The sequence below is a fragment of the Panulirus ornatus genome, chromosome 19 (assembly GCF_036320965.1).
Source record: "Panulirus ornatus isolate Po-2019 chromosome 19, ASM3632096v1, whole genome shotgun sequence".
Taxonomy (NCBI): Eukaryota; Metazoa; Arthropoda; class Malacostraca; order Decapoda; family Palinuridae; genus Panulirus; species Panulirus ornatus.
The window spans coordinates 67636020-67661019 of NC_092242.1; the positions used below are offsets into that span (position 1 = coordinate 67636020).

Consider the following 25000-nt stretch of genomic DNA (forward strand, 5'->3'; position numbering starts at 1 on the left):
CCGGTGCCCCCAGTGTCAGTGTGATCCGTGGGGCCTGGGCAAGACCCCCTGCCTGCTCTAATGTGTCTCCTGGGGTTACCAACACTCGTTATTTCGGGCTCAAAACCCACGGTGTATGACGGGGTCAAAGTAAGGTGTATGAAGGGCTATAGCAATGGTGTATTATGGGCTCAGGCCACGGTGTATGACGGGATACAGCCACTTTGTATAATGGACTCTAGCCACGGTATACCTCGGGTTCAACGTATGAGATATGACGTTCTCGAACTATAGGGTATGACGGGCTTTAACTACGGCCTCTAGCCATGGTGTATGATGGAGTTTTAACCATGGTGTATAACCACCCCTAGTCACGGGGTAACATAAGCTCTATCTATGAGGTATGATGGAATGATTTGAAAGTCAGTCACATGGTATTCCAGGGATCCAGCATGCACGGTATTCTGAAGTCCAAATTAACTACAGAGATTCTAGGGTCAAGAACACTGTACTCTGGAAATTAAGGACAAAGTACTTTGGATCTGCAAAAGAGGTACTTCGAGGTCCAGAGACAGGGTATTGCGAGGCTAGAGGACGTAGTAATCCATGGACAGGGTACAACTAGGTATACGTCATTTGGACATTACAAGTAACGCTTTCCATGATTCCAGAACAAGATAATCTACATTTGGATGCTTGACTCTACCTCCACAGCTCGCTTAGTGACGTAAGTGCTCTACCTCCACAGTTCACTTATGTGCTCAAGTGCTAGACGTTCCTCTTACTGGGTTATAAACGGCTGAATTCTGAGCCACCATAAATCCATTACCATCCGAGATGATCAGGTTCATTTTCCAGGTATTCAGAAAGTACGTTCCTGAGACTCTAAATTGTTCGGTCCATAAGGTTTCTCATATCTGCTGGAAGAACTCTGAGCAGCACACTATCTTTATCCTATTGTACTTATGACCCTGTGTTTTTCCATACCAATATCATCTTGCAATCTTTCTCTTGTCTATCATTCTCGTGCGGAATGATTTCCAAGTGTAGTGTGGGAGAACAGGTCTTCCAAAATCATCCATGTGTATATCACGATACCTCTCCGGTCTGTGCTCGAGCGAGCAAAGTCTCTGTGATTTCAGCTGTTCCCAGTAGTTCCCATTTTTTGACACTGTCAGTTCAGGCTGTGAATGTTCTTCGCACATTTTCCAGCCGAGCAATTTCGCCCGCCTGCAAAGATGGAACAGGGAAATTCTAGGGTTTAGGTACGGAGTATTGTGGAGTTCAAGGACAGAATATTTCGTTGTTCTGGGAATGGATTTTTCCCAAAGTCCGAGGTGGGTCTCCCCCTCTCCAGGGTCCAAAGACAGGGAATTTCTGAGTCCAGGAACAAGACATTCCAGACTTCAGGGACACAAGATAACCCGGATGCTAGAGATGTACTACTCTGGGGTTCTGTGACGTGTATCTCGAGATCTGGAGGACGTGGTGTTCCAGGGTTCTGAAATGGTGTATTCTGAGACCTAAGGACGTGGCATTTAGGAGCTATGGAACGGAGTATTCCAAGGTCTAGAGACGTGGTATTTCAGGGCTCTGGAACGAAAGTATTCCAAGGCCTATGGACGCAGTGTTCCAGTGTTATGGAACGATGCATTTCGAGGTCTACAGACTTGGTAATTGGAGGATGGGGGGAATGGAACAGAGTATTCCAGGGTCTAGGAATGTGTTATTCAAGGGTAGCCAGAGATCGGGTCTTCCTTAGTTCAGGAGCGAGGAATTTCTGGGTGCAGAGATACGGGTTATTATGGGGGATCCAGGACCGTGGGATTCCACAACCCAGATGCAGCGTATTACATGGTCCACGGATGAGGCATTTCCATGTTCGGGGCAGTATTATCATGTGGAGGCGAAATATACCTCTGTTTGGTACATTTTTCTTTTCTCTCTCTATTTTTTTTTCTGGATTCGGGTTATTTCTCCGGAGGGGATCTTTTTCCATCCTGGTTCGAGGCTTTTACCTTTGAGGTACCGTCAAATCATTTGCTGGACTGGACTCTTTTGTCAGAGTATGGGACTTCCAGACTTGTCTTGCCTCTGTATTCTGGAGTGCCTCTACGCCGTGGAGGCTTCGCTGAGCGTACAACACATTCACCCTCGGTATAACCTCGGTCGACAAACAATAGCGAATACGAAAAATCTAACCACGATTCATTACGCCAACAAATTCCTAAGCCATGAACACAGACAAACACGGACACATAAACAAAAACACAAAAAGAAATGCTAGCCTTCTGCAAACTTATTTCATGTCAATTTATGAACAACCCTCCCCCCCTCCCCACATCAAGCTTTCTCGACTCGGTTAAAGTTAATCTTGCCACCCAAATTCCTCTCCTCAATTTTCACAGTAATTGCTTTTTGCTTAATTCTGTGACGTGAACGCTGGGGCTCGTCAACCTGGGCTACACTACTTGGGTTGGCTCTCTTGGTGAGGTACGTTTTACTGTGTCTCATCTATTTGTATAATTCTTTTTGCCGGTATATAACTCGTGCATTGATGAGCGCACGCGTGTAATTTTCCTTTTCCATTACCCGGAAATTGTGGAATGAAGCACATATATCAGCAAATTTGTCGAGAATAATAATTGCACGTTACCGTCCCTCACATAACGACAGAGTGCATCCTAGGACAAAAAGATTTTTAACCACAGGACAGAAGATAGCGCTACTAAGACCCCTCACCAATCAGAAGAAACTACTGCATACAGAGGCCAGGCTCGCCATTCACCGTAGCTACTGGTGTCTCAAGACACTTTTCTGTTCCACCTTTCCTGGTGATTCTCTGTAAACACCCTGAAGCAGTTGGACTAGTGAGCCAAATAATATACCTTGTCCTCATTCCCTGGGAGTTTCGCATAAAAAGACAAATCTCTTCTTCAACAATTTGGAAATTCAATTTCAACAAACCTGAAAACATATTCGTGGCAACCGGAGACTAACCCAGAGCACAGAGGCCAGTCAGAATAATGAACTGTAAGGCAGGTGTTATCATCCCAGCCAACAATTTGGGAGTAATTCAAACAAACGACAGAAATTTGCATAATAACTCCGTTGTGGAGGTAACATGATAATCGGCCAGGCGGGTGCGGTTAAGGCGCAGCGGTTGCGGTATTTTCCAGATAACGCCAGTTTGCCGAACTTATTTCCATAAGCCGAAACAGATAGTGCCCAACACGGACTTAGGGTATTTACATTGAATAACAACACCCTGAATACCTCATGACTGACTATATATAAAACACAACTGGGATGAATGTCTATTCATTTTTTTTTCCTTTCTTTTTACTTCCTTCCTAACGTGGGAGCTGATAGTTTCGATGCACTACACATGCCAGATCGAGGATGGATGTGGCCTTTCTTCGTCTGCTCCTAGCGCTACCTCGCTAAGGCGGAAACCAGCGAGGAAGGAAAACTTCCCTAACTGGCTCCCTCCGGTGTGTTGACTGCCAGTGCTGGACTAAAGTCCACAGACTTCCCCATGGATACCACACCCCGACGTTGTCTCTGGCCTTGTGTACACACCAGACCATGGAACACCTACTAGCTAGACATGCCTCGTCCTCAACAATTATGATGGTATGCAACAAATGACAATTATGGCACAACTACAGATTTTCTCTCACCTGTTCGTAAAGATCTGAAGAGGAAGATACAAGCTACTGTGTTCAAGGTGTAGAAAGCATCAAATAAAAATAACAATTAGGGCAATAAAGTCACCTGTAAAATCTTGACTACGAGACAAAATGGGGTAAAAAAAATTGTGGTTCAGGTACTCACTCTCAGTACAGTCAGGCCCAGCGAAGCCCGGATGACATTGGCAGGATCCTAGGATACAGTCGCCGTTGCCCGAGCAGCCCCTAGGGCAGCCCTCTGTGTACTCTGAGGACACGTCTCCACTCAGCGTCACTTCCTGCGGGTCGCCGTCGTCGTTGTACAGGCTAAGGAACCAATGGCCCTGTTCCAGGTACTTCGTCATGGTCTGTGGCTGCGTCGGGGCCTGTCGGAGGGAAGGAGTTGAGGAGGGGTTTCAGGTCACTGTGGTAAGAAAGGGCATTCAGGCTATTTACTGGGAGGAGGGTGGGGAAACAGAGAGGGCGTTTAAGTTCATGAATAAAAGGAAAACAGATGAAGTTCACATCATCCAAATAATGCATCACTGCCACAATGAATCACTCCTAAGAACGAATCCGAACACCACGGATCAGAGCAAGTTTAACGAGAATAACGCGAGGAAAAATGATAAAACCCGAAAAATGAAGATCAGCTAGAAACTGAAGGGAAAATACCTGAGAACAGTGTAAGAGAGGAAGGCTGAAAGAAGAACAAGAATTTGATACTGGACGTCCACCAGCAGCGAAATTTCAATCTTCAGTGCTCGAAACGAGGGTTTTGTTGCTGTGAGAGTCCTCAGTGCACGACTAATGGCTCTTCTTGGGGTGTGACTTGAACAGAAACACGAGAATTACTTGGGATGAGTGCTGGTGCCCGAGGCTGACTAGCTACGTGATAAATATCAAGTAGTGTAGGATATTAAGTCCTGAAACATCCTTCAACGTAGCGAGGGAGTTAATAACGCTGAGGATTCCTCTTGCGGGCAGACGAGCCATGTGAGGAATGTGAATTGACATAGAATACCCGAGTCCTGAAATATATTTCTATCCACTTGGTGGGGTACAGCTGGACTCATTCCTCCCAACGGACCTCATAGTAGCGCCAGAGAACTGATTAGCTGAGCAATTGGGTCAGACGTGAGCAACTGAGAAAAAGAAATTAAGAAGAATTTGCAATGAGTGGATGAAGTAAAATACCTTTGGTTTCGGGGCTTCTACCCCTATAGTTTGGTCCGGGACCAAACTATAGATCTCCTTGCGATCGGCCTAGCATAGCATATCAATATGTCTATTTCAAGAATTTTCTCATTGTCACGTCAAAGTTTTTAAATTCAAACTCATTACCTAAGTCACATGACGAAAACAAGAGAAATAGATAAAAATATTACATAAACATGGAATAATCCTAAATTTTCTTGGAGATTATCATATAATCATAAAAATCTCAAGGAATAACAAACACCAATTTATAAACATTAAAACGTACAAAGTTGAACTATGGACACAATCACAGATGAATGGATGGGTAACGAACCTGGGTGTCTAGCCTGGACCCCAATTTGATCTGATAGCTTGTGGAGAGGGTACGTAAGGCTGCGCACCGCAGCTTTAAACAATCTGAATGATCAGAAAAGCAACATCACAAATACCGGTCTAAGGTCAGGTTACAGAGGTAGACGAACTTCCTTCAGGAACTTTAAAGCTTTGGATTCAGAGAAATGGCGATCTCAAGAATATCTGCACAGGAAACTATGAACTAATCTAATCTGACTTCTAACCTTTCATATTTCCTCCCCCTACCAACAATTTATTAGGCTAGGCTAATCTTAGGTTTCAATTAGGTCAAGCGAACTAGGCTAGCTTTAATTACATTAACTTGTTTAAGGTCCAAACTATGTATCTAATCTAGTCTATCCTAACCGTTACGTTAAGCTTAGGTTATGTTAGTCGAATTAGGCTAAGTTTAGTTAGGTGAACTTGGTTAAGGCAGAGGAAAGTTTAGAGGAGGAAGGAAAAATCCTCCGCTGATTCCTTTCGTTTCCTGTGTCGATTAATCTTTCATGAAGACCTTTCTTGACACGGGCAAAACACACCCCACTCAAGGCCATCTCGGGCGACACGAAAAAAGTAAAAGAAAAGGAACGTATAGATTAATCAGGGCTCCGCAAAAGTATGTTGACCTGACTCTTAAAGTAAGAAGGTTATATGAAGACAAGAAGACAGGAGAAATAAGAGAATACAAAGAAATACAAAGGGACTCAAAAGAGCAACAAGCCACTGGTTGTTTGTGATAGACCATAGGTGTCTGAGAGAAGAAGGCATCATAACATGCACTTAAAATGATAAACAACCATCACAAACTGCTATGAGCAGTGGTCTCATTGGGAGACAGCAGAACCTTATATCCCTCCAGGAAGACCAAGAAAACTCACGACAAAGAAAGGGAGATCAACAGTCAATGCCAAGGTAGATCATTTAAGCCTCCTGGGAGATACTCTTTTCGATCCATGGAACGTGTCGCGTCGCTTTTTCCCTCTTGGACGCCACCGTGAGAGGAGATTCTCCTATCAATACGGAACTCAGTCTTACGGAATTACGAAGTGCCTTCCGGGTGTTTGTGGCGAATGGCCGGACGCTCTGTCCAGGACGGAGAAGGGATACACATAGGATCAAGCGTGAGAGACATATATACAGAGAGAGAGAGGGAGAGCCTACCTCTTTTACGAGTATCTTCGACGAGATGTTTGTTTATAGAAGAGACTAGTTCGTAGCGCTGGAAGCACATCTCGCTTGATAAATAATGCTGTTTCTTTCTCCTGCCGCTACGCTCATAAAATAATTGTCAATCCTTAGTTCATCTTTTACGTTTGAAGGATTCATTCTATCAGCTTTATCAACAATATTCTCTTGTATTTCAAACACATCTCCATGATTTACTTTGTGTCGAATTCATTTAAAATTTTGAAAGCCTGTATCGGGTCACCAAGGCGCATGAAAATTATGAGCTATACCGATTTTCTTCAAAGGAATAATTACCAAAATGAGAGACAGCATGGCTTTTGGGAAAGGCTGGAACATAGCAAAAGACCTCAATATGATTACAATCGAGCAGAGAATAAGCTTCAGGGTTCTCTGTGAGAGAAGGACTTGCGGGTCGACATTGTCCATAATTCTGTTACCAATCCCGTAGTACTAGAATAGTTAAGGAGACAAGGTCTCTGCTGGCAAATGCTATAATAGCATTCAAGTATATGAATGAGGAAACATCTGTCGAATAGTTCGTATATCATATAAGGACAAAACTAGAATAGGATGTTCTAGTTTGGGCACCGCATCTGAGGAAGCACAAAGACCAAGGTCCAAAGGAAGGCAATAAAGAAGGTACCAAAATCAAGAAAGCCGAGTTATTGGAGAAGACTCGCGGTTTTAAATCTGCCGACCCTGGAAGAAAGAAAAGTGAGGGATGACCTGATCACAACCTTAAAGTTTTCAAAACAGATCGATGAAGTGGGCAGCCAACGATTCTTCGAGAGATGTAGGAACAGGGCAACCACAAGACATAACATGGAATCAACCAAGAGAAACTAGTTAAAAAAGCTGTAAAGAAGTACTTTTATATATATACAAATGGTAAGTGAATGGAACGGATTGACTGAGGGCATGGCTAATGAAGACAGCGTACATAGACTTGGGAAGTTGTTTGATAATAAGAGAATACTCAAATGATGGAACCCCAAGAATGTAAAACTCCCTCCCCTTTCAGTAAAAATAAGTAATCACATACACGCGCAATCTCTTTCTGTCTCTGAAACACACACACACACACACACACACACACACACACACACACACACACACACACACACACACACACACATACACACACACACACAAAAGAAAACAAGAGAAAGGAACTTGCACGCACACATACAAACAAACATTCAAAATAAGTCTCTTTTGGCCGGCAAAAGTTTCATTTCAGTCCTGTGCTCGATCCTGGATGATGCTCTAAATAGGTTTTTCTCGTAAGCTGGGTGGAAAAGGGCGGGAAAAAAAGTGTAAATATAAAAAAGAGAAAACAGCAGGCGCAATGCACAAAGTTACACACGCTCTTAAAACACCAGAGACCTTCCTCACCTTCCTAAGAAAAAATACTTATAAAGAACTAGCATTACAGTGATCACAATTCTCAGTTGTAGAAAACGGTGAATTAATACGCCTGGCGTTCATATTTTACTCCTAATTCATATATTCCACTTCCGATACTGTGCCTGTGTTCTATTTACACATGCTGAGAAATATACCTAGTGCTTCGTCCTACGCTAAATAAGGAACGAAAAAAAAAAAAAAAGAAGCTGATACGAAAAAAATAAAGATGTGTATTTTCCCTGAATACACTCGTGTAAATTTCATTCCGATAAATTTTACGGTTCTGGAGTATTTGCCTAAAGAAGATTTTTTCTTTTTCTCTGTGCTGGCGCACAAGCTAACCAGCGAACGTTCGTATGCAAAGGCGGGGATAGTCCCAGTGTGCCTGAGCTGGCTTCATCCACGAGAGACGGCGCATATCTGAAAGCTGGGATGCTGGGGATGGCCTAAGAACTGTGGGAAGGAAATGTAGAAATAAGAAAGGAATACAGAGACATACTGGAATGCTCTGAAGGTGTGGGTGAGTAACTGAGGTAATATGTTGCTCTCCTTAATGAAGACTCTTTTTTATAATAATAATAATAATAATAATAATAATAATAATAATAATAATAATAATAATAATAATTAAGAATAATAACAATAATAATGATAACTACCACTACTCCATATAATAATAATAAAACTACTACTACTACTACTACTCTACTACTAATACTACTAGTACTACAAATAATAATGTCTTTTTATACCAAACTGCTTTTCTAACTTTATCGAGGTTGAGTCAGGAACAAACTAAAAATAGCTCCGTTGGCACATCCACTCTCTAAAATGTACCCAGAGTCTACCACCAACAGACTATAGCACCTTGACTTCTTCGTAGGTCTTGGTTCATGCCACTGACAGCACGTCACCTCCCATGTATCACACTGACCCAATCTACTCTATCTCGTTAACGCTTAAGGATTTTACCCAAGGCATATGTACCGACCCTAAGAAGCAGAGTAAACAAAATCATCAGAAAACGATAAGAAAAAAGTTATATACGTCTCAGATATGATTATATAATAGTCCTTACACACAAATCTGTGCCTTGAGTCACCCTTGTGAGTAAGAACAGTGTCCTGGATCCCCTTGATGATCAACAACAATGTTTCAAGTCTCCTTGGTAACTAAGAAGTCTCTGTGGTCCCTACCAGCGAGGAAAGCCAATTGCGTTTCTTATATTAGTCTCTGATACCAACTGAAATCTTAATCAGCATTAATTAACCTTTCGTAAAAATCTTTGCCATTTAAAAACACTATACATTTCCTCTTAAGATTTTCAACAGTTTAGTCTATACTTTTCTCTTGTACAGATAAAAATCTATATAAACACTGCACTTCATTTCAGCATGCGGGGGAAAGGGGGGGGGGTGGAGGTTTATGTAGATGACATTCCCCTGCCTTCTTTTTCTTTTCCACTAATAAGAAAGGCTGTTTGACCGCGCTAACTTGGGTATGATTTTAAATGCCTGACTAGAGAATGTAAATAGATCTTACCCACTTCCTCATCCTTCAAGCCACTTACAGTCATATTTACATTGTAAATCACATCCTCTGAGGTGCTCAGCCCGCTTCCTGACTCTAATAACAAAAGCACATACTAGCCATTAGCTTGTACCCTCAGTACACATATATGCACAGACTATGAGAAACTACTGTGCGTCCACTCGTCACCATCTCTGACCATGCGAACGCAACACCACTATCTATAAAGAGGAGAGATTTGGTCGCTACGTCCCGCTCATATTGAAGGCTGGAATATATAGATCTACTGACCAACTACAGTTGTCCAGTTCAATCTACTCTTCAACAAGATATATCGAAAAAGCGATCTGGTCGCTCGCTTTTCCATGTGATTCTGTATTCTGGACAATCCTTTTGACAATTAACACACACACACACACACACACACACACACACACACACACACACACACACACACATATATATATATATATATATATATATATATATATATATATATATATATATATATGCAGAGGGCACTGAGTGACGGGGGGACTTATGAACCTCAAATCCGTAAAGTGCTTGAGTGTGAAAGTAAGAAGCATTATGCGTACCAACGAGGAAGTCAAAGCTGAGTAGTATTATGTACCTACGAGGAAGTCAAAGCCAGTGGTGGCAGTGTGCACCCACGGGCAGGGGTGAAGCCACCTTGTCCGCAGATCTGGGGACGATACAGCATTTATAGATTTATCTGTAAATCTAAAAGCCCTTAAAAGCAGTGGGAAATGTCAGTCCCACAGTCTCCTTCAAGGGAAGCCTTGTGAAAAATGGTGGACTCGTTGCGGTGGGGTGGAGAGTTGGGGGGTTGGTAGAGCCGGTAGCAGCAGGGATTGATGGAGAGCAAGAAGGGGATTGATGGAGAGGAGTGGTGGCTGATGGAGAGTGGTGGGGAGGGATGGAGAGCAAGCAGGGATTGATGGAGAGCGGGCAAGGATTGACGGGGAGCAAGCACAGACTGATGGAGAGCAGGTAAGGATTGATGGGGAGCAAGCAGGGATTGATGGAGTGCGATCAGGGATTGATTAAGCTGTGGTGATTGACGGAGAGCAGATGGTTCTTGCTGAAGGACGGCGGGGATTGATGGACAGCAGTGGGATTGATGGAGAGCACGTAACGACTGAAGAAGAAAAGCTGGGAATTGATGGAGTACAAGTTGGGAACTGAAGGAGAGCAACGGAGATTGATTGAGGGGCAAGAAGGAATTGATGGCGGATGGCAGTGATTGATCATGAGTGGTGAAGAGTGATGGAGATACGAGGAGACTGATGATGGAGAACAATTCGGGATGATTTTAATGTAACCTGGAATTACTTTTCGCACTGGCAGCTCTGCATGACTGATACAGGAAGTGCATTTAGAAAGGCTATTTTAAACCCTGACCTTCGTGATGAAACAGAGGATTCGGTATGGCTATGTTTAGTGCAGATTACCTTGGGTTCGGGTGAGAAAACTGGCCGGGTTTAATGCAGGAGAGATTACGTGAGTGTGGCTTAAGTGTATCTAGAACAAGATTCCGATGTGGGTCTAATGCAGGTGACTGGGTTATGTCTGGTGCAGGTGACTGGGTTGTGGACAATGGTTGTATCCAGGGCAAGAGGCTGGTTGCGTCTCGTGATACTGTAGGATACGCATTGCGTCTAACAACCCAAGTGAGTAGGTCTCATGTGGAGCAAGAGGAAACTATTCTAAACCTACAGCAAAGAAACAGGAAGGACAGATTTGCGTTTAGTGGAAAGGGAAATGAATTTGCTTACTGCAGGTTCGGCCTACGACTCGGGTCTTGATGTATAAGTCTGGCTGCCCATTGTGCACGAGACAGGTCGTCTCTACTGCAAGAGATTAGTTGGGCCTCGTGCAGGAGGCTCTCCGAGTCTACTACAGGATAATAGCCGGGACTAATGGGCGAGATAAAGCAAGCCTCTCGCCGGAGATTCGTTGGGTCTGGTGCAGCAGATTACTTACTGTCTGAGTCTCTGGGTACCACACGGGAAGTCTGGATACGTCCAGCAGTGAGGGTTAAGCTCAGTAAATAACAGATCTGCCGAGTCTGATGGAGGGTATTTGTTGGATCTACTGCATTACGTTAACAAGAGTTTTGTCCAGGAGACTGGATAGTGTCTGGTAGATGAAGGAAGGCTCGTGTGCGTCTGGTTTAACGTCTAGCGCAGACGTCTGGTCGAATATATACGGTTAAGATATAAACTAGATCGTTTGTGGTCGCTGATTGGAGTCCTGAAGTGAGGAATGGTCAAGGTCTATTGCTGAGGACTAGTTCAATAACAAATATTGACTACCTGGCTAACTAATTTTTGGAGCTAATGGGAACAAAACTTGAATATAGAATTTCGGCAGTTCAAGAGAGAGAGAGAGAGAGAGAGAGAGAGAGAGAGAGAGAGAGAGAGAGAGAGAGAGAGAGAGAGAGAGAAACAACACAGCTACAGATACCCAGAAATCCAGGATTATTGAGTGATGATCTAACTCTTACGGTTTATATAGAGGACGTTTACGTGTTGCGTTCACATGCCAGATTCACAGGTATAATGAGGCGTGATATCAAACCTAGTAACTGTTATGAACAACTAATACAAGTTTACATGCAATAAACACGAGTGATATTAGTAGAACAACTAACACATATTCACACGTAATAAACGCAACTATCATTACTAAAACGTAAGGTAAAAATACTTTGTTCTAACCATACAAAAGACTGCAGTACTAACTCCACAAAAAAGTACACCACAAGCAGATTTACAGAACGTGTACTCGAATCCCGCCAACATTCTCTGGTCTTGCAAAGGAAAGAGCAACTTCCTGGAATCTTTACCTTAGAGGCTCGGGGAGAGCGGCTGGACGATCCGATCCTGTATCCCGTGAGGACCTGGAGGAAGTCGTACGAGGTGTGGGTCGGGAGGGCATTCCTTCGGCCGTAGACGCCTATGGATGACCCGCGCGGGATGGACACGTCGAACTTGACATAGGCGGACTCCGACTGGTAGAATTGCATGTTCCAGTAGCCGTAAGGTGGGATCACATCCTCCAGCTGTTCTCCCAACTCCATCATCTTGAAGGTGGTTCCATCGGGCGGTATAGTTTTCTGGGGACGTTTTTTGTGCTCTGAAAAAGTTGGCAAAGGACACTAATGAGATAAAAAATGAATGAGGAAAAAACTGTCGCAACTTCTTAGGCTGTTACTGTGTACTGAGCTGAATGCCTTACGTTGTTGGCAAGATTTAATTCACGTGAGGGAAGCGAGATTAATGAGAAAACCATCGAAGCGTAGAGACTCTGAATGTGATCGTTTTTGTGGGGCGTACTAAATCCTAGGGTAGCAACACAGGCCGAGCCAGAGCGTTTGTGGGGATATACCACACCCTACATCAGCAACAGACAGAGGGTTTGTAAGGTGGCCCTAGACAAAACAGTGGCCCTAGACAAAACGTTTATAAGTAGACTACACCCTTAGGTAGCAAAGGTGGCCCTAGACAAAACATCTGTAAAGTAGATTACACCCTAGGGCAGTAAAAGTGGCCCTACACAGAACGTCCGTAAAGAAAAATACCCTCTGGGGTAGCAAGGGTGGCCCTAGACAAAACGTTTAGAGCGCGAACGACACCCTTGGGTAGCAACACAGACCCCCTAATACAGACCGATTATAGGGTTGTACTACGCCCTAGGGTGCCAATACAGAGGACCTAGACAGGCTATGATACGGCTGAGTGCGGCCGCTCCAAACACCTCCCAAAAGTTGCAAGAGCGCCCGTCCCGTCCTCTTTAGATTGATGTTTGCGTCTGACAACTCGCCTAAAGTTTTAATAAGTGTTTGTTTTGCGGCAAGATTTAGAGGTCACGACCAGACCCCCTGAATCACAACTGAATATAAATCGCAAATTGAGGAGAGGCTCTCGTCATAGTGAGTACACACGACCATGGGACGTGTTGCAGTTTCCCTTCAAGCATGGCCAGTTTCCATGAGGAAGCCTGATAGTAAAATACCAAAATAACATTCCGAAATGGGTCTACGAGATTCTGGTGTCTTCGAGGATGGATATCTAGGAAAGAGGTTGGACGAGGTAGGAGTCTACGTGGCTAGACGAGAGAGAGAGCGCGTATGTGGCTTCTGACGAGATGTACGGGACTTTGACAAAGAATGGAGGAGAGAAAGAAAAAGAAGAGGAGGAGGAGGAGGAAGAGGAGGAGGAGGAGGGGGAAGCAGCCTTGGCAAATTATGGTCTTTGTTAACTTGGTTCTCATAAATAGGTCAGAGAACATAAAAACAAGTCCTGTCTACGTCGTTAACCACTATAAGTAACCCCGATTACGCAACAGCATCTGTGGACCAGTAAGGAGGCCCGCAGTACTATGAACAAGCATCTGAGGACCTAGAACGAAGAACACACCTTCAGAAGTAAGAGTATCTCAAGAGAATAATCAAAGTAGCTTTTTTAAGTAACAGTATCAAGACAATAACTTAAGTACCATTTCTAGGTAACAGAATCTCAGGGCAATAACTGAAGTACATTAACCTTTGTAAGTACAGAAGGTCAGGACAATAAATGTAATAAAGTAGACTTTGTAAGTAACAGTATCTAAGAAGTATATCTGAAGTAGAGCACTCTAGAACTATCAGTAATTCAAAACAACAGTTTCAGTAACGCCTCCTTTGTAAGTACCACTCTCTCAGGAAAATGTCAAGTAAATTAACCTTCATAAGTAACATGACCTTCAACCAATAACTTAGTATATTAGTCTTTATAAGTAACAGTGCCTCAGGACAATAATAAAGGCAAAGTAACCTCTATAAGTAACATTACCTCAGCGAAATACCTTCTGAGTAGAGCAGCTTTAATAAGCAACAGAGTCTGATGACTTAAAGTGAGATAAAATAGCATTTAAAAGGCTCCAGTACCTTAAGACAATAAGTGAAGTGGAGTGGCCCCATAAACATCAGTAACTCAGCACGGTATAACAGGAGTGGAGTGGTTATACGACCCTGTGGGATATACTGCTATGTTTGGTTCCGTTTTACGACACGCGACTCAGAGAACTCAGGAGCGACGACAACGTACACTACAAGGGAACTACCGAGACTGGAGGTACTAAACAAGACCCTCTGTTAATACCATGCGCATGAACGGCTCCTGGTGTAGTGGCGTTTCGTTATCTACGTACTTAACTTGATCCTCCTCCACTCTTAATTCGTGTGATGATATGATCCAATGTGCCAATGCTGGCTAGCATATAGGCAGTGATATTAATCTTACTCCGGGGGACGTCTAATTCTTACTTCATTTGGCATAAAATCATTATCAATATCTGGAAAAAAGAAATGATCCAAGGAAACATGTCTACCATATCCAAGAAGTCTTGACCAAATATACTTAAAGTATTCCTTAAAAAAAGGGTACCACTTGAGGGACATTTATCCTTAAGTATAAACTTAACCCAAATTATACAGGGAGGTTCCTGTTTATCCTATATAAAGATGGCCATCTTGAATACATACTGCGAGGAGAACAATCTTGAAAAGGGAGACGATTAAGGAAAATATCTTTAATGGTTTTCAATAAAACCGGAATATTGATTTAGAGAGGACAAACTTTAAGGATTCTTTTATTGTCGCAATCCTGGATAACAAGGGGGGCGGCCTCGTAAAACTGAGATTTAAAGGAGATCAGCCAAGAGACATTTCTCCCAGAGTTCAACTTAAGCAGCGCCCGGGATGTGGTGGACAGACGGCAGACGAGGAACAGATTTGTCAATGTGTGTGCTGTAAGCGAGGGACATCGGTGCTACGAACGAGACCCAGAAATAGCAGCTCCATAGAGCCTACGAGAGCTCCAGAGTCAGTGGCTGACAGAACGAGCTATAGATGCCAAGAATTAGACTAAACGGCCCGTCGTCCGAGCAAACTTAAGAAAATACGAGAGAGAAAAAAAGGTAATTATTGTACAGTTAAGAACCTCAGCTGACCAGAAGCCAATACGTTAGGATAATTTACGTCATTTCTTGCGGTGGCAATAATGGTATAAAGCAAGACCAAAAGAGAATAAAATTCTCGAGTAATACAAAGAACACACACACACACACACACACACACACACACATATATATATATATATATATATATATATATATATATATATATATATATATATATATAAGCAGAGAAGGACCTGCTACAGGGAGGTTCTGTAGGCATCTCGCTTTGCGCCAAGGAACAAAAAATACATGACAGAATGAAAAAAAAAAAAAATGAAGAGGGGGGGGAAACCAGCGATGGCCACACTCCATTCTTTGCGCGTGAGTTATGGTGGCATTTGTTACCATTATTACTCCTACCCAACGGTTTCCTGACCCAAAAATGATGTGGTCTTCTGCAAACAAGCTAAAATGAGTCGGGCTGATGTAAGGCGCGACTCACCAACTCCAGTGACAGCTGCTACGAACAGACGAAGGGACTGGGCGGTGTTGAGGAAGACTCGAGAGGGATAGCACGAGAGCTGGTTTTATGAGAGGATCTCCCGCAGGAGGAAAATGGGTAATAGCTCAGGGAGTTTTGCACGAGGAGAAGTTGATGGAGGTTTGAGGGACAGCTTGATGGAAAGTTGACAAATAGTGCCTGAAGGAGCGCTGAAGGTTCTAAGTCTGACGGAGTTATAAGGGAAATGTATAGGAACAACTGTGGAAGTGTTGAGAGGACTTAGGAAGGAGATTCACGTAACTTTGGAGAGGTAGTGACTTAAATGACGTCTATGAAAAATGTCTGAAATATAATATGAAGGAGAGTTTGGCGTCGTGTCTCTGGCACTGCCTGAACAAGTTTCTGAGTCACTGTTATGTTGATGGAGTATTTGCTGGGTGTCTTAGGGAACACCTGAGGCTACTTCTGAGAGCATTAGCTAATGGAGGGTTATAGAGGCATCTGTAAAGGTGTTTGATGCACCGTAGATAAGTAATTAGATCATCTGCAGTCGCCTATGAAGCAGAGTTTAATGTAGGGTTAAAGAAACATTTGTAAGAGTGTTTGAAGAACTGTCTAATGATGGATTGAGGCACAAATGTCTACCTGCTTGAGGCAACTTCTGTAAGGAAATCTAACTGTAGCTTCAGTATATGGTGGAAGAGAGGTGAATGAAGTGGAAGAATATACTTTTGAGTCGTAAGCGTATGGGTGAACTGGGTCCTTTGATGTAAAGAAAATAGAAGTCCTCGATAAGGCGATGGAAGAGGGAAGGAAACAACACGAGAGAACCAGAGGGACAACGCTGCTGATAAGAGAATGAAGCGAGAGGCTGATCCATCAGCAGTTATGTATATGACTAATTAAAGATGAAAACCAAAATAGTTACAATTTGAGGATGGGAGCCCTACTCTTACCAAAGACTCTGGAGCTCATACGGCCAACGACAAAGGACTTATCGAAACCTCTCTGAGATGATGACCAGAGAACCAGTAACATATGGGAAGGATTTCACCTACTACCCTCGGCGTACGGGAAAACAGTTAGACTCAAGATGCTTTAGTTAATACGGGTTTAGGAGGGATTCGAAGACTACGTCAACAGCAGCACTCAAAGCAATCAGTAGACAGCTGGAACGGTTAATCACCGATCTGAGTGATGAGTTGCATGCTTAAGAAAACAGGAGCTTAAGAGAGATTCGAAGGCTTACGTCCATCATAGCATTCAAAGCAATCAGCTAAATTGGAATGGTTAGGGTGTTCACCTTTCCCAGTGATGGGTCGCACAAATTCACGGGGCTAAGATGAAGAAATACTTCTAAACATTTTTACACAAAGGGATATTCCATAGAATATACATGACTAACTATCCGTACCTTTACTTCACTTCTAAAGTAGAATCAGGACAAGTTAAAGCTTAAATATGATTGAGGCTAGTGTCCCTCTGTGTGAAGCAAACCTAAATATACAACTATACAATGAAGGATGCTCCAAGGATTCGCTCTGTAATTCTGGTGTAGAAATGACATCTATATCATGTTACTTGAGTATGCACCTTACGAGTTACCCTGGTCAGTGTCTCCCTAACAAAGACCTGCATAGAATGAACCCAGTTCTTACATAGTTTGTTTATACTGATTCCATTCCTCTGAGCTAGCTTACTGTGGGGCGTAGAAACACCACACTCACTCAGTAGTTGCTCTGTCGTGCAAGACGACGACGAAGAAGGTTAGGCCACTACGTACCTCCAGTCGTCCAGTGAACTGGGTTACTAATTTATTTCAAGGCGTCTAAGATGTTTAAGGATTGGAATACTTATCTAAACATCAAGAGAGGATGATAACAAGTAACATACGGCGAATTGTGACATGTGAAAAAAAAATCGTAAAAAGCGACATACACTGATACAAAAAAAGGGAAAATGATACATATATATATATATATATATATATATATATATATATATATAATCGTGCAGGTGGACATAATTAAACATCTATTCCAGGCAACAAAATAAGTTTTCGTTCAAGATTTCTATGTTAATAAAGATTAAAACCAACTAAAGAAATTGGAAACTGAACTAAAAACAAAATGAACAATGCAAAAGAGGCAAAAATTAAATAAAGCTTTACTTCATGCAAATTAGAACAACAATTCTGTTAAAATAAAGAGACATTATTAAGGGAGTTTTACCATTACTGCAGGAAATACCTGATACTTATGAGAGGTAAGGACCAATGAGTGGACGGGGTTAGTGAGGAGTAGGCCAACAACGGCATCTCATGAATGAACCAGGTTCGACTCACGCACTGAAACACGAGGCGGCTGGGTTCTAAATGGCTACTAAACGCTCTCCGGTCAGTCAATACCCTGTGAGTCACAACTAACTAACCTGCATCCTCTGGTCAATCTAGGGTCTGCCACTAAATACACCCTACACTCAATACCCACAACAGTCCTGCTGCTGCTCAGTGTACCCTCCACTCAGTCAATGGCCACATCTCTGTCGTCCACGACACATTCCAGCCAGTTCTCAAGCTGGTCATCAACTGCAACTCCTGATGGTCAATACTCACGCCTCAGGTCGGTCGTTAACTACCACTCCAATCAGTCAAACAGTCTGACGTTAACTGCAACACTCAGTAAAAGCTCACGTCCCCATTTATCGAGGAACGAGAGGTGCACTCCGACAATACACGAGACGTCAGTCAAGGAAGAACCGAATCCAATTCTGAAATAGACCTATGGATTTTGTATTGGCCTTCAAGTGAAACACTAACAAGATTTCTAAGAGTACATTTCCAAGAAGCTACCTCCTTATCCCTATAAATAAACTGTGAATCAATTTCCTGATGAAGTTACGCCCACTTCAATTAATGACTCCTCTCTAAGGGTTCGGGAAAAATTTTAATCCACATTTCGTCTCCCGTTTCTCAATGGCCCTTACCTTGTGGCGGATTAGTTATTAGTTCAGGTTCCATTCTTGGGGGGTAATGAAGAGGTTTCTATTTCTTATCTCACCTTCTATTTCCTCCAGAACCCACTGCGGAGGTGTGGGTGCTGTTGAGGTAGTAGTGGGGTTGGTGTCTAGGATGCAACCCTTCGGGTATGCGGTAGGGGGGTCAGAGCCGTCAATGTGAGAAGCAACTGAGTCATTGGGAGCGCCTGGAAGAGAGTCTTTACCTACAGCATGTGGCAGATAGAGAGGAGGGATTGGAATGCTGTTAGTGTGCGAGTTACCACCGTCACAAGGGCAAGGGCACTGGCACTGGTTAGCCTCTGGACGGTCGGAGACTAAGCGGCTTGCCGTAGCCGCTGACGGGAATCTGTTAAATTCTGTGGACTGATTATTTTCATTCGTATTATCGCTCTCGCCGTGAGACACGTGAGTGGTATTATTACCAGGAATGCTGACCGACAGAGTAGCGATTTCCTGGTGATCAACTGGCTCGACCAGAGTTATGTCTGCCTCTTGATCTTTTCCCGAGGTCGGGACCGAGACGGACAATACGTACAAGGGCTTGTTCGGACTCCTGTATCCACCGGAGGCTTGACCTTCGTCCTCTGTAGCAATGGTGACGTTAACAGTTACTCTCTTGGAGCGTCGTGAATGGTTCTGGACGAGGTGCTTCGTGGTGTCTGGATCATGTGGTGACCTGTCTGGCCTGTGGCTCGCCCTCAAGGAAGTACCCTCCTGCGAACTCAACTCCTTGCCCCTAGACAACTCTGCAGAGCTGGTCTGCTCCCCGACATATCCCTGCGAGGGAAATATTGGATTTTCACTAGTCGATTTACCGGTTCCACGCCCACTTTCTTCTGCGTCGATCTGGTCATATCCTGATGGCTGAGGATTCCACGAATTCTCGTGAGCCGGAGGAGGAGCTTCCTTGTTCAGGGGGGTAAATTCACTCTCACTCTGGTTTGAAACCCCGAGGTATCGATGTTCCGTCTGCGGACCAGCGCCAGTCTCGAAGCCCTCTGTCGCCTTAGAATACTGACCGCTGGGTAAACTCCTGGGTGAGGCGGAATTGTGTTCCGTTTTATGCATGAGGAATTTTGGAATCTTTTTGTTAAATTCAGAGCCAGGCAGAATATCCTCTGAGCCAGGGACACCGGTGGACCTAGGGTCATGCAAAGGAGACCGTGTTGGCAAGAACTTGGCGATTTGAAGGGGAACTGAAGCTTTTGGTGGGGCAGGTGAGGGACCGATGACAGAGGAAGGTGTGGATGCGAGTGGTGGGTCTGTCGATGTACCACGGGAAGAGCGGCTAGCTCGCGTGGTGGTTGCTTCGGTAGTAGTCGTTTCCACAGGGTCTTCATGAGTAGTTCTGATTTCCACTCTGTCTCTGTTATCGTTGGCCTGTGAATAATTTGGCCCTGTAACGAAAGCAGTGCCGGACCTCCTTCCTGGGTACAGAGGTACCACCTCGATCTCCACTACCTCATCTTGGCCGTCTGGGAGAACCTTTACGTCAGGCTCGGGGATGGCTACGTGGAACTCCTCCTTTGTGAGAGACAGTGCCTTCAGGCCCGGAGGGTACTGCGTGGCACTGACGGGGGCGCTGGTGGGCTGCAGGTGTTCAGGCATCGAATTCAGGGTTACGACACTCTTGGGATCTCGATAACCTGCTTTGACTTCGCCTACTTCGTCTTCCACATCGAAGATCACGTCGTCGGACTCGTCCTCGTCGTGCACGTCTTCGAAGTCATCCCTTTCCTTTGGCGTGCGAAGATTTTCTTCAGGGTAGTCATCGAAATAGTAGTAGTTGGTATCGTCGTCGTAGTAGTAGTCATCGTGGTCATCGAGGTCGTATTCGAATATATGTGGGAAGACGTCTTTCGCCAACCGAGGACCTCTGTAAGTGGCAACCTTCTCATCGTCGTCATAGTAGTATTCCGGCGACTCCGTCGAGTCCAGGTAATGGGGTATACCTAAGGATTCCAAAACTCTTGAAGGATAGCTGTTTGGATCTGACTGGGGAATCGGTCCTCCCTCGGGATCATTCGGGTCATAGGATGAACTCAGGGAACCGAGGTGCTCTTCCCCCTTCGCCGATCGTCGGATCATCCTTCCACCTGCGTTATCTTCTATCATCTCACTCGCAGAAATGGCGCCGTGGATGTCAGATCCTTCTGCACCTACCAGCCTGTCTCTGCCATACCTTGTGAACCACGTGTCCACTGAAGCAACCATCTTCTTCCGTGGTATGAGTTTCCTCGACACAGATGATGAGGTCTCCTTCGACTCTGTGATTGCTGACGCCGTTGGTCTGGGGACCCTAGCAGTATCTCCCAATCCATTATATCCCGGCCTATGTCCTTTCGAGTAAACCTGTCCAGTGCCTCGCGTGCCGGATTTTACACCCTTGGCAACATGCGACTGCACTGTTGGGAATGCTCCCATCCACGACCTGAAGGGAATGTATCGACGTTTAGGCTTCGCTTTGCCTGGTGGAACGGGCACGTCACTCCCTCTTTGAGGCGAGTATGCTGATGGATCATCACCTACCATGACGTCAAGCGGATCGATGCTACCCAGGGACGAAGGCATGCTCCCCAGCGAGCCATTATTACCTAAGTTCGTCACCATCAGGACGCTCGGGATGGCCTCGTATGCTTGTGGATAGTCGGTAGATGACGACGCTCGTGTTTCCAAGGTATCATTCTCCTGCTCGTACTCGACAACGCTGAGAGAATCATTCTCTGGTTGGTGGCCGTACACGTAGTCGACCATCAATTTCCCATTCTCATTGTCAGCGTCAATGGTAGATGTGTAATCATCCTCTCCACCGTCTACATCATCATCATCATCAACAAACACAAGCAAGCTACCATCTAAATCCTCACTATCATCAGGAAGGTCATAAGCGCCCCTGTCATCGACGGCATCCTCCTCCTGGGTACCCAGGCCATCATTCTCAGGCAATTCACTATCGACCCCAGCATCAGCATATTCAACAACATCAATTACTGGATCAAAAACATCGTCCGCTGCTTCTGATTCCTCATGCAAGAATTTTCCTCGGCTGTCGGCTGAAGTGTCATCAGCAGGCCCACGCTGGTTCACAGACTTTTCAGCGGCCTTAAATTGCACAGCGGCTTTTACCTCTGTCGCTTCTTCAAATGCATTGTCGGCGACCGATACCCCTTCCCTGGGGACGAACTTAACCTTATCGAAACTCAAGTTGGAATGTGAATGATGTTCTTCAGACTCACCCTGGGATTCTGGGGGTCTGTTTTCATTCGTTGGAGCGTCGCGGATTTCCCAGGAAGAGTTATCCTTTTGGGTTGGGAGATGGGAGGGAAGGGAACTCGTTCCTGTGACTTGGTTATAATTGGCAGTCGCAACGGAGGGAAGAGAATCTCCCGGATTAACTAGACCAATGGCTGATGCATCATTCTCGGAGTCTGAGGGACTGTCGCTGTTTCCTGAATGGGAATTTCCATAGCTGTCAGTGAAAGACTGAGAGACAGGTGAAGATTCTGTGACTACAGTTGATGACTCGTAAGTCTCGGAGTCGGGGGTCGTCTGCGACTGTGATGAGTCAGAACTACGAGTCGTTAGTGTTCGAGGCTCGAGAAACTGGGAGTTAGCTACTTGAGGTTCAGCTGAAGACAGTGCGGGAGCTTGCGTTTCCTGGGGAGTTGAGCTGGGGAGGTTAGATGTTCGTAGGTCAGGGCCATGGGAATCAGAGGTTAGGGGGTTTAGGGCTAAGGGGTCTGAGTCTGAGGTAGGGAGATTAAGGTTATCGAGGTCAGAGGTGGAAGGCTCGCCAGACGTAGCCGGGTCAAGAGTGTTCAAGTCTGAGGGAGGAGAGTCGGGAGGAGTGGAGTCATGGTTGGGTGAGTCTACTGGGTGAGTGTCCATGCTGGGAGGTAAGTCATGCGACACACTTCTACGCATGCGGTGGGGCGGCGTGCGAGGAGCCGTGGGCTCTAGCAGACCATCCTGCGGGCGCTCATAAACTAGGTAGAGCTGCCGAAGGGGCCCCAAGGGAGACTGGTAGGGGTAGCGGATGGCGGGCAGCAGGCGACGGGGGGCGTGCTGGGGGTTACCTCTGGAGGCTGCCTGACCAGGGTGAGCCTCGTCGGAGATAACGGCGGTGTCGTCGACCAGCATCGTGCATCCTCCGTGCGGCGACCACGCCAGGGTGCTCGTGGCTGAAACGACAAAAGAATAACGATCGTTAATTATCCACAAATAATGACTCGTGCATCTTAAACGACGTATGCACGACGGGGCAACGCTTCCCTACACATGTGGGTCACTATAATGAACACATACACACACACACAAACAAAACTAGAATATGTTTCTCACGTTTGGTTACCTCACTTAAGGTTGCCGAATAAAGAAGCAACAAACAAGGTATAAGAAATGAGTTACTGAGGAAGATTAGTAACCTTAGATATGCCCGCCATGGAAGAGAAAAGAGTGAGGGGTGACATGATCACCACCAAGATGCTTCTAAACCAGGGTCATGACGAGGACAAGTGAACAACAGACCTGAGGACGTAACATGATGGTAAGCAAGAAACTTTTGAAGAAAGATACTTCTGGCAGCAGCATTATGAACAGCAGCAGCAGCAGCAACAGCATCGACAACAGCGGTAACAGTAGCAGAGCAGCACCAATGTTAATAGCAGCAGCGAAAACAACGGTAGCATCAACAGCATTAGCAGAACAGCAAGTGCAGCATCGGCAGTACCAGTAGCAGGAATAGCATTAACAGTAACAGTGTAACAGCATCATCAGCAGCAGCAGTAACAGCACCGGCAATAACAGCATCGTCAGCAGCATTTACACCAGCACCAGCAGCGGCTGCAGCTGCATCCAGCAGCGCCACTCCAGCACCCGGCTGGCACGGCTGCACCGCAACTAATCGTGCGTTCGTCATCTGAGCCTATTAATAAGCTATCTATATGCAACGGCTGCCATAAGGCTGCCTTAATGGTGCCACCTCGCCTCAGGATTTTGCCACTAACTGATCTGCAGTTTGGAGGTTTCCCCTGCTCCAGATGCATCTCGTAACTTCCCGTTCGTGAGGGACAGATAAAAGTGGGACCCTTAACGCGTCTCCCACAGCAAATTCCACCACCAGAATCTCCACTGGGCAAGTTAACCCTCTGCCAGAAATTGCCCCTCCGTCACGATCGAGCCGCCCTCAAGCTTCGTGCGTGGGAATTGAACGATGCGGATGAAGACGTGGAGAGGTTTTGTTCACAACGAAAACCTCATCCCTCCCCCTCTCATGGGGATGGTGTGGCTCTCGTCAGTATACAGACATTTATCCAATCCTGTACAGGTGGAGGCGCGACGCGTCAAGGTGCGGCGCGTCGCACGCCGCGCAGCTCAGGATCGCACGCAACGCATCACCGCGAGGTAAGAAAGCTATGCAGTAAACAAGGAACATAGGAGGTGACGGATACAATCTCGGGCGCGTTGTACAGGCGGTGATGGGCGGGAGCAGCAGCAGCAACGCCCCCCGTCCCCCAATCACTTGGGGCCTAGTGGTCCATGCCGACCCGTGTCCTCACCATCACTACGTCAGAGCAGCCCACACTAACCCCTTCACCCGTTCTCATACCTCCCCACTCATATGTTCAGGACAATTTCAAACCATGAATCAGAAAAGCTGTTCGTCTGGCGATTACTCTGCCGTGCGTTGGGAGGCTCTCATACTTCCAGTGCTAAAACTAAACAGCATATGGAAGCAATCTCACGTTCCATGTTTACGTTTCAATCCGCTTGATGAAATTTCTGTCTATTAACATACAAACGACTGGTGTGTCACACACTCCAGCTTTTAGGCAATTCGACTTATATACCTCAGAGCACTGAATGTGTGTACGAGTAAACCGTAATCAGGCTAGTTTGCTAATGCAGTTAACAAAGACACTTCTAAATGCATATCACAGATGGGCAGAGGAATGGACATAAACATGCTTTACAATGTAACGAAAGAGCCAGGTCGTAATGATACATATTAATTACCTACTGATTTACCAGTTCGGCTTAACCCAAAGTAGGCGAGGTATGAATAAGAGGTTCCTACACGACCGTTACATAATAACTTACATAATAACACACTAATTACTCAAGTATTGAGGACACACACTGACATTCCTCTGTAACAGGAACTGAGATGATTATTTGGTAACATTTC

General features: G+C 45.0%; 1 protein-coding gene across 5 annotated transcripts in view; it reads right to left on the reverse strand.

The window, feature by feature from the left end:
• Positions 1-25000, reverse strand: part of LOC139755656 (teneurin-m-like) — a 606211-nt gene that overhangs the window by 141169 nt on the left and 440042 nt on the right. For all 5 annotated transcript variants that reach the window (XM_071674281.1, XM_071674282.1, XM_071674279.1 and 2 more), the window contains 3 exons: positions 18855-22994; positions 12199-12488; positions 3817-4036 (listed from right to left, as the gene is read on the reverse strand). In XM_071674281.1, coding sequence (XP_071530382.1) covers positions 3817-4036; positions 12199-12488; positions 18855-22994 — 4650 coding nt within the window. The remainder of the gene's footprint in view (positions 1-3816; positions 4037-12198; positions 12489-18854; positions 22995-25000) is intronic.